The sequence below is a fragment of the Mus musculus genome, chromosome X (assembly GCF_000001635.26).
Source record: "Mus musculus strain C57BL/6J chromosome X, GRCm38.p6 C57BL/6J".
Taxonomy (NCBI): Eukaryota; Metazoa; Chordata; class Mammalia; order Rodentia; family Muridae; genus Mus; species Mus musculus.
In genome coordinates this window covers 130,178,402-130,195,214 of record NC_000086.7, presented here as the reverse complement: position 1 = coordinate 130,195,214, position 16,813 = coordinate 130,178,402, and the positions used below count along the sequence as shown (strand labels likewise).

The 16,813-nt window shown below is 36.0% G+C and overlaps 1 protein-coding gene across 3 annotated transcripts in view; it reads right to left on the bottom strand.

The window, feature by feature from the left end:
• Diaph2 (diaphanous related formin 2) overlaps positions 1-16,813 on the bottom strand; it is a 716,167-nt gene that overhangs the window by 270,620 nt on the left and 428,734 nt on the right. For all 3 annotated transcript variants that reach the window (XM_006528581.4, XM_006528582.4, NM_172493.2), the window contains one exon: positions 16,155-16,279. In XM_006528581.4, coding sequence (XP_006528644.1) covers positions 16,155-16,279 — 125 coding nt within the window. The remainder of the gene's footprint in view (positions 1-16,154; positions 16,280-16,813) is intronic.

Here is a 16,813-nt window from a genome sequence, read left to right as displayed (position 1 = left end):
TAATTCGCAACAAAAGATAATATTCATTTTCATTTGTTTTTGGAATGCATTTCCATACTGAGATGCTCATTTTAGTCTCTCTGTTGATTTCCAACAATATAAAGAAGTTGGAATATTAATTCTCAGCTATGCTCATAGCTGGAATGCTGCATAATCAAGCAAAAACATGGTACAGAATATTTAAAACATCTATTGTAGTTTTAGACTACACTACAGTCACTTAGCAATTAAAATAATTATCTTATTTTGATGGTTAATATTGACTGTAAACTTGATGGGATTTAGAAACATCCAGGAGGCAAACCTCTAGGCATCCTAGTTACAGACTATCAATATCAGGTTAACTGATGTGGAAAGACCCACCACAGATGTGGGAGGCACTATCACATGGGTCAGAGTCCTGGACGAAACAACAAAGAGATGGAGAGGTGTGCATGATGATCCTTCTTCTTCTCTGCTTTTTGTGTAGAGGTTTGACATGAACACCTGCCTTGAAATTTCCAGCCATGATGAAATTCAACCTAAAAAGTGTGAGCCAAAAGGACCCCTTCTGTCCTTAATTTGTGACTATCACATATTTTGTCACACAAAAAATAACTGGAACAGCTGCATGTTTTTCTTTTTTGCTACCAATTATACCTTCCATACTGTACAATTTCTTGAAAGAAGTGAAAATTTTCACTTTACAGTTAATATAAAATTTAGTATATTATATTTTCGATAGACCAAGACTATTCAAATTCACTTAATTGACTCTTCTACTAAAAGGGTCAAGATTCCTTTAAGATTGAAATTATGAATACTACCTGAATATTGCTTCCATCCTCCATTTTTAAAATTTGGACAAATACACTCACACACACACACACACGTTTATTTATATTTGTCTTCAGACATACACATAGACATATATTTACCATCAAAATTTAAGAGGATAAGCAATGATAAATCATATATTTCCATAGTTAGCTCCCAAATGCATTTGCATAATGTAATAATTTATCCCATTTTTGTAATACAGTAGTGTCCTGTTCTATTACTCTCCACCTTATTCCATTGAGAAAGACACTCTAACTGAATTGTAAGCTAGGATGCTGGGCATAAAGCCCCAGTGATTCTGCTGTCTCCATCTCACTCTATGTTAGGGTTATAGGTTAACATGGCTATACCTGGTTTTTACACAGGTGCTGGGATTTCAACTCAGGTCATCATGATGGTACAGCAAGACTACTTACCTACTAAACTCTATCTCCTTAGTGAAAATTAATTTAACTAAGCATTTTTTATTAATTACATGAGGGTTTTATACAATGTATCTTGATCATATTCATGACCAACTCTTCCTCTTAACTCTTCCCATATTCACCCTTACTTTCTTATCCACAACTTCATGTCTTCTCTGTTTAAAATTTAAGAAAACCAACAATCATATAAGAGTCAACAGACACAAAGATTTACTTGATACAGGGGATTTTTTCCCCCATAGAAGTCGTAGACTACCAAATTAAAAGTCCAGTTACAGGTATGGAATATCTACCCTCATGTTACTGGTTAGGGGTATCCCAACGGACATCATCTCAAACAAGGCAGGCTATTTCAACTGCTTTTGCTTGCCCATCAGAACTTGATAGAAAGACCCAATTGCTGAGGATAGCAGATACATTGGGCAAAGGACATATAGACATCAAGTTGCTACTGCTCAGGAAGCTATCTTCCTGCTAGTTAGCTCTCATAGTCCTGAGAGGTGCTATTCAAGCTGCTGGGGCAGTGGTGGGGGCCATCAATAGTCTAATAGGCTGGATAAAAAACCAGTAAATTGAAATAATGACAAACATGGCAAGATATGGCCATGGGTATAATAGTGGCACAAATGTTATTGGGACAACTAACTGCTTTCAGGTTTGGTTTAATGTCATTTGTTTTTTACTCATTACCTAATAAAATGAATTCACTGCCTGTACCATAAAGTTTCAAATGGAAGAAAATACAAGGGGTGTTTAATAGAAGCATATACCTAAGGTATATTGGAAACTGATAAATAAAGAGTCATCTACCTTATGAAAAAATACTGATTTGCCTTTCTACATTAAGAAAATAGTGTATGCTTGAGAGTTTCCTCTAAGAGTATATTTACAGAGACATACTGATATTACTATTCTTTCCTATAAAATCTGAGCTTTTTAACAATACAAATGCTATAAAAAATTGATAATATTTGGGACACATATAAATTAACATAATACTAACAAATTCCTGGATCCATAGTCACAATTTATGATCCTGTAAATAAAAAAAAATGGTTCATCTTTGTGTCTATGAATAGATACTTATGTATTATAGTATATGGGAACTATACACATAACTAAGGTGGACAGTGTATTTTTCAAGTATTTTTTTCTGTTACTTCCACTTAATATGAATGAATTCCATGGAAAGGATTTTAATCTCTCAAAATGTAGCTTCTAGTGGCAAAAACGGAAAAATTGTCAGGATGAGGGAACATTAACTCTTTCAGACAAATTAAGTCTTGTTTCATGTTCTGAAAAAGATGATTTCCCAGACAAGTCTCCTGTGGCTTGAACGGGTTTATGCACCCTTTAACCAGCAATATATTATTTTCTCACCATTACCATCACGCTCCAAATGTCTATCAAATTCCCTGGACAATGTTTGAAAAATGAAGTTCATGCTCAGTGTAATTTTAGACTGAATTTCAAATGAGCAAGGCTCATCAAACAGAGAAGTTTTGTGCACACAGATTCCCCAAAGCATAGGCTCCATTCAAAGAGTTCCTTAGAACTAGGCAATTTCTACAGAAGACTTGGCAAAGTCTTAATTTTTAATACAGGCACTTTAAAATCAAAACATAGTAAAAGACTAACATTATGTAGGTATTAGGGTCCTTCTTTGGGCAAACAGAGGCCACCCCAGAATAAAAAGTTAATATTCTCCATTTCCTTGCCAGAGTGTTAAGTTTCATATAATTATATAGTAAACTCTAGTGTATTTAAAACAAACAAACAAACAAACAAACAAAAATTCACTAAGCACTTAACTTTCTAAAACGATCATGCCACACTTCTTGCCTAATATTTAAAGATGAGAAAGAATCCGTATTTTAAAAGTGTTTATAAGTTGGTGTGCAAAACAGAAATGTACATAAGCAGTACAGGCAAATGAGCAAGTATGATCATCAAAGTATTAAAATATTATGAGAACACAAGGGACAAGGAAATTAATTTTGATTGCTATGATTAAGTAAAGCTTTCTGGAGTCGATGGTGTAAGTGAGCAGCTAATTTTTAAATTAGTTTACAATCCTTTCAAAACGAACATTTTTTTCCCACTTGAGAGACATTGTAAGAAGGCAATAAAAGTTTCATAGGAAACACATGTGGAATTCATCTTAGATTTATGATCCTCTCTGAACTCAAGCATGGTGTAATATCATGGTTAGGAACATGAGTCTGAAAGACCAAAATTTGGATTGAAATCCTCAATAACTGTATTTTATCACTTATATGATTTAATCACATGGATGATTCTTTCTAGTCTTCTCACATTTAAATGAGTTTAATTAAAATGAACCAAGTCATAGTACCTAACTCAACAAATAGGATTTGCCTTGGAGATTGTGTAAGGCTGACAAAATTGTGTAACAGGGGGAGAGGAAAAAAAGGATGGAGAAAGGGGCAGTACTAATCTAAAAATCTGAAATAAGAAGTGCTCTAGAGTCAGAATCATTTTGAACACTGACATGATGCAACAGCAGAAAATTCTATACCCAATTTCGTGGGATATACGACAGTCCAAATGCAGGGATATTAAATATATTGTGTGACTTTACCTTAGGCATATTGTCAAACAGAAACCAAACTGAACTTCTCATTTAGACTTGGGTCCCATGTCACAGGATATGTTATTATTTACATATACAAACATTTCCAAATATTCAAAGTATTGTAAAACTTTAAGCACATGGAGTGTCAACCATTTCTTTTATATCTATTTGTTATTTGTATTTCTTTATAAGGACAGTGTAGTGTCTCAGAGAAACCCAGAAAAAATGGCTGAGTGGTCTATTTAACATTGTAATGACCTCTAGTTTCTTTTAGTACCAGTGACAGAGTTCAGGCTCCTAAGTACTTTTCACCCCCAACTCTACCCTAAACCTCTTTAGCATCTAAGCCTTGCTTCCTTTCTCTTAGCTTCTCTTTCATATATCACTTTCCACGAGCTCTCTTGGACTCTCCCTTCCTCTCTCTTCCTCTTTGCTCTTTCTTCTCATGGCCTGGTCTGGACTCTTCAGGATACTCCTGGCTCATATCTCCTTCATATGTAAAATAAAACCTTCTGATTAACCATACTATGAGCAGTCATGTTCTCATGTTAATTCAGATAGGATCTCAACTAGCTCAGATCAACTCAGAAGTTACTCTGTAGTTGAGGGTAACTGAGCTTCTGATCTTCCTACTTCCAAGTCAGGCATGTTAATTTGTGCTGCACTAGGAAGAGACTTAGGGCCTCATGCATGATAGACAGTCACTCAACTGTCTACATGTCCAGCTCTTAGTATGAATCATTTTATCAGGATACCAAACTCTCTCTCTCTCTCTCTCTCTCTCTCTCACACACACACACACACACACACACACACATATATATAAAATACAGTACATTATGTATTTAATACACAGTATATATAGTATAAATATGGATACACATATGTTTTTGTATATATATATATATATATATGCCTTTGTGTACATGCAGCTCAACTGCATGCTCATGTCCCATTTCTACTAGTGTAATACTTTAAATGAACAAATTTTGCTTCTGTAACTTTTATTTGGCTCTAGTTTTCTTTGATGATTATTATCATTACTATTTACTGCCATTTTGAATTTGATTATGTATACCTTTCTTTCTGTTAATGTCCTAATTTAATTTTGCAATCCTCCAGACCGCAATTAATAGCATGTATTTCAAACAATTGTTTTTCTTTCTCATGTTGTATTGAATGAACTTAGAGTCTTGCACTGGCTGTGCAAAGTAATCTACCATGGAACTATATCTTGACCCAAAGTACACTTCTTTTAAAAGAGGCAATGCCTAACTATTTGTATTTTAAAAGCCACATTCCTTTCAATGTAAGTACCATATCCATGATTATCACTCACCCCCTTTAAAAGAAAAAAAAATTCCTATAATTTTCGCTATCTGAGCTTCTCAAATGAAATAAAAAAAATATTGCTTTGAATTTCCTAATTTTCTGAGTTCAAAGAGCAGCAGGGCATAAAGGATGAGGCCATAGCATCAGACGTGGTAAACTTTTCTCCAGTATAGCCTGAAAGTCTCAGGTTTTCTTTGAAAGACAGAAAATGACCAGGGCTACAGCATTATATTAGAAAAGAAGAGAGATAGATAGTGGGGGGAGGGGAAAGGCCTTGTTCTTTCTTTTTGTTTTGTCAATTCCATATGGCATTTGCTTTACAAAGAGTGGATTATGATTCTATTAAAACCTATTTTTGGCTTGTGCTGAAAGGCTATGATGTGATACTTCTGGCTGCATAGTAACTGAGTTTTTTCATCTATTTTAAAATATTCTCCTAATGCAGAATAGTGTAATACAAATTAACATAATGGTAGTATTGTGGTGACCCCAAATCTGTTCTGAATTTTCTGGAAAGGACAAGGTGCTTCCTCAGTAATTTGATTTGTAACTACTTCAAATGACTCTCCCTCACACTATGAGGAAATCCCAGGTGTTGATAGTTAGTTGACAGGGTGTTAATGTCATTAACATTCTGTCAGCTCTTCTTGTCAATGTGTTAATGGTGCTCCTGCTGCTCAGTCACTCTCTTGTCCTCCAGTTGGGAAAATGATTTAGCCAGCAGTCAATCAAAAAGCTAAGCTGATTTTGGACCAGAGACATCCCTGACATTGACAAAATCTCTGTGAGTAAATGTGGTAAGAAATTTGTCAACAGAGTATAAGCAGTAAGGTCAACACCATGATTAATGTGCTTTGTTAGACACTTTTAGACACTAAGGACTGAAGCACATTCTTCAAAGTAGAAGAAAGCAGGGCATTGTGGTGTTGTAGCCTTAATCTTAAGGATCTATGCCCAAGTATAGGGGAATTCCAGGACCAGGAATGGGAGTGGGACGGTTGGGGAAGTGGGGAGGGGATAAGGAATTTTCAGAGGGGAAACCAGGAAAGAGAATAACATTTGAAATGTAAATAAAGTAAAGAAAATAACTACTACTACTACTACTACTACTACTACTAAGGCACTTCAGATGTAGAAGCAAGCAGATCTCTGTGGGTTGTGGGCCTGATTTATATAGAGCCCAGGGCAGGATAGGTCTACAGAGTCTCAAAAACAAAAATAAAAACAAGCACATGAAAAAGCAGGCTGATTAAAAGAAGAGCTCTCCTTTTAAGAATGGGTTTCTTTCTTGCCTGAGAAACTCTGGCACAATAAATAGTACAAGCCTTTTATGAGAGCCCTAGAAGGGAAAAAAAAAGGGAGAAAGGCGCGCAGGGGGAGGGGGGAGGACAATGAGAGAGAAAATAGGAAGTCTACAGAAACAAGGCCTTTTTGATTTTTTTGCTGACTTTTCCCCAGAGCAGTGAAACTAAAATTCACATCCCTTAACCCATAACAACAAGGAAGGTTACTAGCTTTTGCCTTCCCCACTGGAGAAAAGTATCTATCTTGCTTCATGGTGTCAGGGTTGTCACATGGATAGAGACACATGAAAGAATCTTGTAAATAACCACCCCCCCCATTATTAACAGCATTTCATACCACTTTTATCTGATTACTTTTCTCTAGAACTAGACATTTCTTTAGCACATAGTATGCAAATAGACATTTCCTCTGGAGCCTTCATGTCTGGAAGGCTCCTTTGTCACATAAAGCAGTTAAATAAATTTCTCATGCTCTTGTTAACCTGTCTTTGGTTACAGGTGATGTCAACCATCAATCATGTTATAGGTTAGGAAGAAAATAGCAGGATTTCTTTTCCAAAAGCAAGCCCCTGAACAAGCAAAATCCCCAGCTCTCTCACAATTACAGTGCTGGCAACGGTTGCAATGTTTTAGATAATATCAATGTCATACATCTTCAAAGAGGAAGCATAATTGGGTAAGAAGCTCATTCTCAGAGGGCTTTCTCATGTCACTCAGGCATGGGTTATTTATTTATCAGGATATGATTCTGAACCTCAGCTCACCAATATCTTCAATAGGTTTCAAACACAGCCACAGAACTCCTGTAACTTTAATAGAACAACAAGAGAGATGCCCTTTGAAATAAATGAATTAAGAATGTGGTGGTGTAGCTTGTCAAAAGACCCTCACTCACACAAAGACCACAGAGACTGGCATCATTAGAAAACGCATGAGGATTTTACTTATCCAACATGTTGGGGAACCCCGTCTAAGCACCCAGGCTAGAGGAGAGACCCAGAACAAAGAAAGATCACATTTTTTATACATTTGTAAGGTCCAGATAAAAGCACCAGGGTAGTTTGGCTTATTTTAATTGGTGTAGCCAATAACCTTTTTAGACATTGGTTGGTTTGTATAGGGTGACTCTCTTTTGTCTGTCCTTGAGATTTTTAGTGTGTGAAGTGGAGCAGGGGAATTGTTAATCTTGTTTTGGAAGCTTAGTAATTTTGTCCGTTAAAACTATGTTTCTATATTTGTTTAGTCAGCCAGCTTTTTATCTGACTTGTCTTGCTAGCTCAGTTTCAAAAGTCCTTTTGAAGGGGGAAGGTACTGAGTAGTCTTGAATTTATTTTGGATATTACAGTGGCAGTATGGAATATTTTGAGTTATTGAAGTCCTCCTGTCATAATTGTAGGAGAGATAGTTAATTTTAATATTGAAGATAGAAATTATTTCTTATATAATAAACATGAGCTTTTAAAATATCAAATAAATAAAATTAGGTCATTTGACAAATATTAAGTAGTTAATCAACAAAAGTGAAATATTAGTACTGTTTATTTATTTTTCCCATTCCTAATCAAGACACTATCTGCAATTGGTAACTACTTACAAAGGAAAATTTGTCTGCTTCAGTGGTGTCTTACTGAGAATATTAATCTCACTTGAGGATAGGCCACATACCAAGAATTAGATGGTAAACACAAAACAAACTCCAGGGTATTTTATAGACCTTTTTTTTTCCTCTCTCTCATGTAGATATGTGCATTTTTAGTCTTTCTGGTCTTTTGCTTGCATGATTTCATTTCTGGTTTAGTGGGGTGTTTTTTTTTTCATGTGTAGGTGTGTGTGTGTGTGTGTGTGTGTGTGTGTGTGTGTTTATTTGTGTTTTAAAGAGAGGGCAGAGCGAATGGAGTTGTATGGGTAGGGAGGTAGAGAGGATCTAGGGAAAGTTGTGGAAGGGAAAAGCCTAACCAGACATTATTGGAAGAATTTTTTTCAATAAAAATGGCAAAACAACAACAATAGCAAAAACAAAAGCCCACTACTCAATGACAAAAGAAAGAAAGAGAGAAAGAAAGAAAGAAAGAAAGAAAGAAAGAAAGAAAGAAAGAAAGAAAGAAAGAGGAGAGGAGAGGAGAGGAGAGGAGGGGAGGGGGGAGGAGAGGGGAGAGGGGAGGGGGGAAGGGAGGCGAGGGGAGGGAAGGGAAAAGGAAAGAGAAACCTAAATAACATCTTAGCAACCTACTTATTTTAATCCACAGTCTAAGGCCTGCATTGCAACTTGGTAGCACAGAGTTTACTTAACATGCACACAGGTTAGAGCTAGATCCTAACTAGCTCAAGAAAACAACAAAAATAACAAACCTTCTATGATTAGGGCTGTGATGAGAATGTTAGTGTGGAAGAATAAATATTTCCCTGACAGATGACCTTTCAACTTTGTGCTTATATAAATGTGTATGCTGAATCTTGATTATTATTATTTTTTTTTTTGCTTTTTTTTTTTTTTTGAGACAGTATTTCATGTACCCTAGGCTGGCCATGATTTCTGACCTTCCTTCCTCAACCTCCCAAGTGCTAGGATTACAGACACAGATACTACCATACCTGACTCTCTGGTTTATAATCCTATAAACTTAATTTTATTGGTTTTGTTCTTCCCATTTGTGGGATGCAAAAAATTCTAACTCCAAACATGGCACATTGGGTTGTTTAGGTTAACCTTAGTTTATACATGAATAACTTTGAATAACTTATAAGTAAGAGAAAGTTCTCATAGCTCTGTAGGCTAAGAATTCAGGATGAAGGCATCACCAGATTTATGTCAGGTGGTAGTAGCTTGTGCCTTACTGATGTGTCCTCCTATGCTAGAGGCCCAAAAGAGCAAAGTGGTCTCTCTCTCTCTCTCTCTCTCTCTCTCTCTCTCTCTCCTCTAGTGATTCATTGAAGAACAAATTTTCTCCATCAAAGAATTGTTTTTATTCTTATATCTAATCACTTCCAAAAGGAACCACCCCTTTATATAGATTATTGGTTAACAGAAAACAGATGGGAAAGAGATATTTAGGCCATAGTAGGAGGAAGGAATGAGTGTTATAAGCTGATGGAGATGGAAGAGGTAAACTCAAAAGGCAGAACCTTCTGAAGCAGGTCACAGAAACTATAATTACCTAACTCTTCATCTCACGAACACACCATAAAAAGAAGTTACAAACATCATTCTCTTTATCTTCTTAAGTCTTCTGACATATAGCATGTGTTCTGCCCTCTACTCTGAGGTAAGGAATGTCATACAGACAAACTAAGAAGTATCTGAACACCACATCTTGCTAACTCATCTCTCACCCTTGCAATTTACAGGTTGATCACAATTGGCTTTACTTCAGACTTCTATGTAACTGTTCATAAAAATACTACCCCCCTTTGGAAGGGTCTTATAACAGGTCCCACATTCATTGACTTTATATACTCTTCTTTTAATCTGTCTTTTTATAGGTGTATTAAACAACACATCATGCAGCAGAGAAAGAAAAAGATCTTTTTTTGTTTTCCTACACTATTTTATTCTGAGTCAGAGAAAAAGGAGAGACAAAGGAGACATACTTCATTATAAAACCGTTGGCTTCCAGAAGCTATAAATAGGGCAAATACATTCACAGGAAAACGTTTATTTATTTTTTTAAAATTTTTTCCTTTTTTTGAAAAAAATATTTTTCTATGTCACTCAGGTTGTCCTGGAACCTATGGTAATGCTCCTGCTATAGCCCGAAAACCAATGCATTTCAAGTTTGCATCACCATTGTGGCATCTCATGGGCTATTTTTTCTAGGTTTAAAAACAAAACAATTACATTAGAATGTATGGATATAACATCTTAAATTGACTGTATTTTTCAAATGCAAAATTTAAAATGGTGATTCAATATGACTTAAATTACAGACAATATTTACATGGAAAAATTTTGAGAAATAATCGTATGCAATGCTTACTACTTCTTATTCTCCTAGATGGAGAACTTCCGGGCTTGCATTACTGATTGACAATGACTTAACAAACATATGCTGAGTGCATACATTGGGGTTGGTGGTGAATATTTGATAGGTACATAGATGTTAAGAAATATGATATAATCTCTGCTAAATGTAGAGTAATATAGAGAACATGTAAATGCCAGGCTGCAAGTATATTAAAATGGAGTTTTCCATGTGTGCACCATCGTAGTTTAACATCTGACAATGTCTGACATATGGTATAATAAGCATTGAGTTAATACTGACAAAGAGAAAGGGTAAGCATGGGATGATGTTGGACACAGTCTGACTTGGTGAACTAGTGAAGATTCAACCTGCACTCATGAGCCCCTGCTTTTACCCATAGTTCTGGCACTATGGGTAGAGGCCAGGACATGGAAGGGTTGTCCATTTTTTTTAAACTCAAAGTTCTTACAGCTAGATTATAGTTCATTAGGTAAAGTGCTATCATATTTGCACTATAGTTACTGAATATAAAGGGTTAGTAACCTGAAAAAAAATAAGTTTATTGGCAAGTGATAGAAATATCTTAGAGTCCTGTATTATATGTGGGAACATGGTGTTCATTTTAAGACAGAATCCATGGCCTAGAAAGGGTTTTCAGTGGTTGATTAAGAGAATTTGTTGTTCTACCATAGGACCTGAATTTGGTTCTAATCTCCCATGCCAGCCAGGTTTTACATCTCTTTGTTCAATGGCTTCAAAGGTAAAAAATAGAGCATATATGTGATCATTTTGCTGTGTTTTTCTATTTTTCATATTTTTTCCAATTTTTTATTAGGTATTTACTTCATTTATATTTCAAATGCTATCCCAGAAGTCCCCTATACCTTACTCGCGGCCCCGCACCCGCTGCTCCTCTACCCACCAACTCTCACTTCTTGGCCCTGGTGTTTCCTCTGTACTTGGGCATATAAAGTTTGCAAGAACAAGGGGCCTCTCTTCCCAGTGAAAGCCTACTAAGCCATCTTCTGATACATATGCAGCTAGAGACACGAGCTCCGGGGGTACTGGTTAGTTCATATTGTTGTTCCACCTATAGGGTTGAAGACTCCTTCAGCTCCTTGGGTACTTTTTCTAGTTCCTCCATTGGGGGCCCTGTGTTCCATCCAATAGCTGACTGTGAGCATCCACTTCTGTATTTGCTAGGCCCCAGCATAGTCTCACAAAAACCAGCTCCAGGTTTGGTTGATTCTTTGAATAGTTCTTCTTGTTTCCACTTGGTTGACTTCAGCCTTGAGTTTGATTATTTCTTGCCATTTACTCCTCTTGGGTGAATTTGCTTCCTTTTGTTCTAGAACTTTTAGGTGTGATGTCAAGCTGCTAGTGTATGCTCTCTCTAGTTTCTTTTTGGAGGCACTCAGAGTTATGAGTTTTCCTCCTAGGAATGCTTTCCTTGTGTCCCATAAGTGTGGGTATGTTGTGGCTTCATTTTCTAAAAAGTCTTTAATTTCTTTCTTTATTTCTTCCTTGATCAAGTTATCATTGAGGGCAGTGTTGTTCAGCTTCCACATGGATGATGGCTTTCTATTATTTATGTTGTTATTGAAGATTAGCCTTAGTCTATGGTGATCTGATAGGATGCATGGGATAATTTCAATATTTTTGTATCTTTAGAGGCCTGTTTTTTGACCAATTATATGGTCAATTTGGAGAAGGTACCATGAGGTGCTGAGAAGAAGGTATATTCTTTTGTTTTATGATAAAATGTTCTGGATGTATCTGTTAAATCAATTTGTTTCATAATTTCTGTTAGTTTCAATGTGTCTCTGCTTAGTTTCTGTTTCCAGAATCATTCTTCAATCAATCAATCAGAGATAGTGTCTGTCTTTTTCCTTGGTGGGTTTCCTGTTTGTGTAGCCAGTCTGTTAGTCTATGTCTTTTTATTGGGGAATTTAGTCCATTGATATTTAGAGATATTAAGGAAAAGTAATTGTTGCTTCCTGTTATTTTTGTTGTTAGAGTTGTGATTCTGTACTTGTGGCTGTCTTCTTTTAGGTTTGTTGAAGGATTACTTTCTTGCTTTTTCTAGGGCATAGTTTCTGTCCTTGTGTTGGTGTTTTCTGTTATTATCTTTTGAAGTGCTGGATTCCTGGAATGATATTGTGTGAATTTGGTTTCCTCATGGAATAATTTGGTTTCTCCATCTATGGTAATTGAGAGTTTCGCTGGGTAGAGTAGCCTGGGCTGGCATTTGTGTTCTCTTAGTGTCTGTAACATCTGTCCAGGATCTTCTGGTTTTCGTAGTCTCTGGTGAGAAGTCTGGAGTAATTCTAATAGCCCTGCCTTTATATTTTACTTGACCTTTTTCCCTTACTGCTTTCAATATTCTCTCTTTATTTAGTGAATTTGTTGTTGTGATTATTATGTGTCGAGAGGAATTTCTTTTCTGGTCCAGTCTATTTGGAATTCTGTAGGCTTCTTGTATGTTCATGAGCATCTCTTTCTTTATGTATGAGAAGTTTTCTTCTATAATTTTGTTAAAGATATTTACTGGCCCTTTAAGTTGAAAATCTTCATTCTAATCTACTCCTATTATCCATAGGTTTGGTCTTCTCATTGTGTCCTGGATTTCCTGGATGTTTTGAGCTAGGATCTTTTTGCACTTTGCATTTTCTTTGATTGTTGTGCCAATGTTCTCTATGGAATCTTCTGCACCTGAGATTCTCTCTTTCATCTCTATGGTTCCTGATTTCTTCCCTAGGGTTTCTATCTCCAGAGTTGTCTCCCTTTGGGTTTTCTTTATTTTTTCAACTTCTATTTTTAGGTCTTGGATGATTTTGTTCAATTCTATCACCTGTTTGGTAGTGTTTTCCTGTAACTCTCTAAGGGATTTTTGTGTTTCCTCTTTAAGGGCTTCTAGCTGTTTACCTGTGTTTTCCTGTATTTCCTTCTTAAAGTCCTCCATCATTATCAAGAGAAGTGACTTTTGATCCATGTCTTGCTTTTCTCGTGTGATGGTGTATCCAGGACTTGCTATGGTGGGAGAGTTTGGTTTTGATGATGCCAAGTAACCTTGGTTTCTGTTGCTTCTGTTCTTAGGCTTGTCTCCTGCCATATGTTTATCATAAGTGCTTGCTACCCTCAACATATCTGATTGGAGCCTTTCCTTCCTATAATCCCAGTTGATTAAGGTCTCCTCAGAGTCCAGCTTTCTCTGTGATCCTTTGATTGTGGGCTCCTATGAACCTGAGATTCTGGGTGTGTCAGAATTTTTGGCATTCAAGCTTCCTCTTAGACCCTGAAATATTGGTGTGACCCAGCTCCTGTTACCCTGGGATCCTGTTGTCCTAAGATCCTAGGCGTTTTGCTTTATAGTGCCTGGAAGTGGTGTCTCTTTTGAGGGCCAAAAAGCTGTCTGGTCATTGATCCTAAGATCCTGTGGAGAGTCCTCTGGGGACTGTGGGGGTGTCCTCTAATTCTGTGCCCTAGATGACCTAGTACTGGTGCTGACCGGAAGTGACTAGTGCCCTTGGTCAGTCAGGATTTTCTGCTTCCCTTTTGCTGTCTGAGGTCCCTTGCTATTGGATAGGAACAGATGTTGTGTTCCACTCACCAGTGAATGGAAGATTGCGTGCAGAGTCCTCTAGTGACCGTGGGGGTGTCCACTGACTGTGTCCTAGGTGACCCCTAGGTGACCGGTTGCTGGTACAGATTGAAGGGACTTGTGCCCCTGGTCAGGCTGCTTTTCTGCTTCCCTTCTGCTGTCTTAGGTCTCGCACGATTGGATTGGAACAGAAGTTGTGTTCCATTCACCAGTGATCCTAAGATCTCATGGAGAGTCCTCTATGGACCGTGGGGGTGTCCGCCGACTCTGCGCCCTAGGTGACTGGGTGCTGGCAATGACCGGAAGGGCCTGATGTGTCTTTCTAGAAGAGTGAAATTCTCACTGAGCACTCATGGAGATTTCCAGAACAATACTAATTTGTACAATAATTTCACGAGTATAATTTATTAATTTATATTTTTTAAGATGCTAAATATTCCACTTTCTGTAATAAATTGTCATATTTTGTCTTGATACGAAATGCAAAGTAACAATCCTATACATTTTAATACAGTTTCCAATCCTCTTGTGGACAAACAGTCACACTTTAAATGAAGAATAGCTGTTCATCTGTAACATATAGATACAGAAGGCTCTGGATTTTCATTTTAAAATGATTAATTACCTGCATAAAGAGAAAAATAAAATAGGGAGTCCAAGCCAAGTTCATGAGGGTTTGAAATTAGCTTTTTCTTTTTCTTTTTCAAAATGAACAACAAAGACTCAATGTCGCAAGCTGTTGTGTGGCCATCAGCCAACTGTAAAAGAAAATACTCTATAGAACAAGGGGATCAGAAATTAAATTTTAAAAATATGAAGCAAGAGTCAAAATGAAAAAGGTTTGTTTCCAGCCAAAGGACAATATGACATATTTGAAAGAAAAATAAATCTAATCACCAATAAAGTGCAAGGTTCATATTGAGCTTCTTACTACAGCCAGTTACATAAACCCTGGCTAAGTGAGCATTGCCTATTTTCACTGGCTGACAAACTTGTTCATCCAATGTTCCTATTCACAAATGTAGTATCACTAAAGGGCCATACACACTTATTAAATAAGGCAAAAGAATAAGTGTGGAAAATAATTTGTATATAAATGCCAAGTAGCAACCTTAAGTAATTCTTAGGTTCAGTATTATAACATCTAAGATGGCTAGGAAAGAAACACGGGCAAGAAGAAAAAGATGATAGGTTTAACCTTGAACGAAGGTTACTCCATATAGTTGTTGAAGGAATTATTATCTGATAAAGAAATTGCAGTATTTATTCCCTCTAGAGATATAAAGTAGTGAATCAATCTGCAGTTAGAGTTACTTATTTAAACCCAGAGGAGGAAAATATGGCTCTTACTGAAAATACAGAATAGAAAAAGAAAATCAGCTCTGAATGTAGTTTATCTTAAGACACCAGCTTTACCATTCAACAATTCAAACTAAATATAGTTTCTCACAGTTTCCTTTTTCATATATATATATGTATATGTATGTATATATATACATATATACACATACATATGTATATATCAAGACATACATATGTATATATCAAGATATATTTACTGTTATCTCTATTCATGTATTTCAGCTGATTTAAATCCATCAAATACTGATCAATTCATTTCTCTTCGCATCCATGTATCTATCCATTTATCTTTCAGTCTACTAATATTAGTCACCCAAAATGCATGGATACCCTCAGACAATGCATGTGAATATGTCCATAGAAGAGAGAAATAATTATAACCCCCTTTAAAAGGTCATTTTTTTCACAATGATCCTATCTTTTAAGCGCTTGATTACTAAAGAAGATTATTTGCTTTGTTCTTTCAGATATAATTAAACCACCTAAGATTTACCTTGTATATCTTGTGGTTTTCCAAACAAAATCAAATCTGTCCTTGAAAACTGGTAATTTTTTGATCCAGTTGTTCTCTTGCTTCTACCAAATTCAAAACACTGTGAAATAAAATTTAATCTGCTAATAAAAAAACAAAAGCAGCATACACGCAGATTCATCTAATGTTACAGAATAGTGAGTCTAGAACTAACCACAAAGTAAAAAGATGGATAGACACATGCAAACACAGAAACAAATGCTTGATTATATAAAGGATATCATCATCTTTTCCACAAACTTATCATGGTGCGATTCTGCTGGTGGGAAATTCTTGATGTTTTTCTCCAGATGAAGAATGCTTTGTTCCATTGCTACAAGGTTGCTCTTGAGTATTTGAGCTGAAACTAAAGAAAAAGGTACAGAAAATTTAGAATCTTTTACTAGGTATTCCACAAAACAACTAAAACCAGTATCTGCTAAGGGATTTTCCTAAATGGAGAGAATGGCTCCACGAACTCATTTCACACATTTCTGAGTTACTGCTCATAAAAATTCTACTCTCTATGAGGTAAATGAAAATGTGTAATGTAATATACCAAATCATCATATTTAATATAGAAATGTCATCATTTTACTCAGCCATTAGTTCAGACGAACCCATTCCTATTTAAATTTATTGATAGGACACCTAATATTTCATTCTTTAAAATCTAAATTGAAGATTAAAGAGAAAGTAAGGTTCAAAGAGACCTTATCTTATTAATGAATTCCTTGTCTATGTAAATGATTTAAGGGTAAGTTACATGAAAGAATGAAATATTTGCTTTTTTTGTGAAAACTCTGAGTTTTATAAACCAACACCTGTGGAAGAATTCCCATCTTTAAGATTTCATACTCAATAGAGACAGAAAAACAATTGTTGATACAAAAGGTGAATA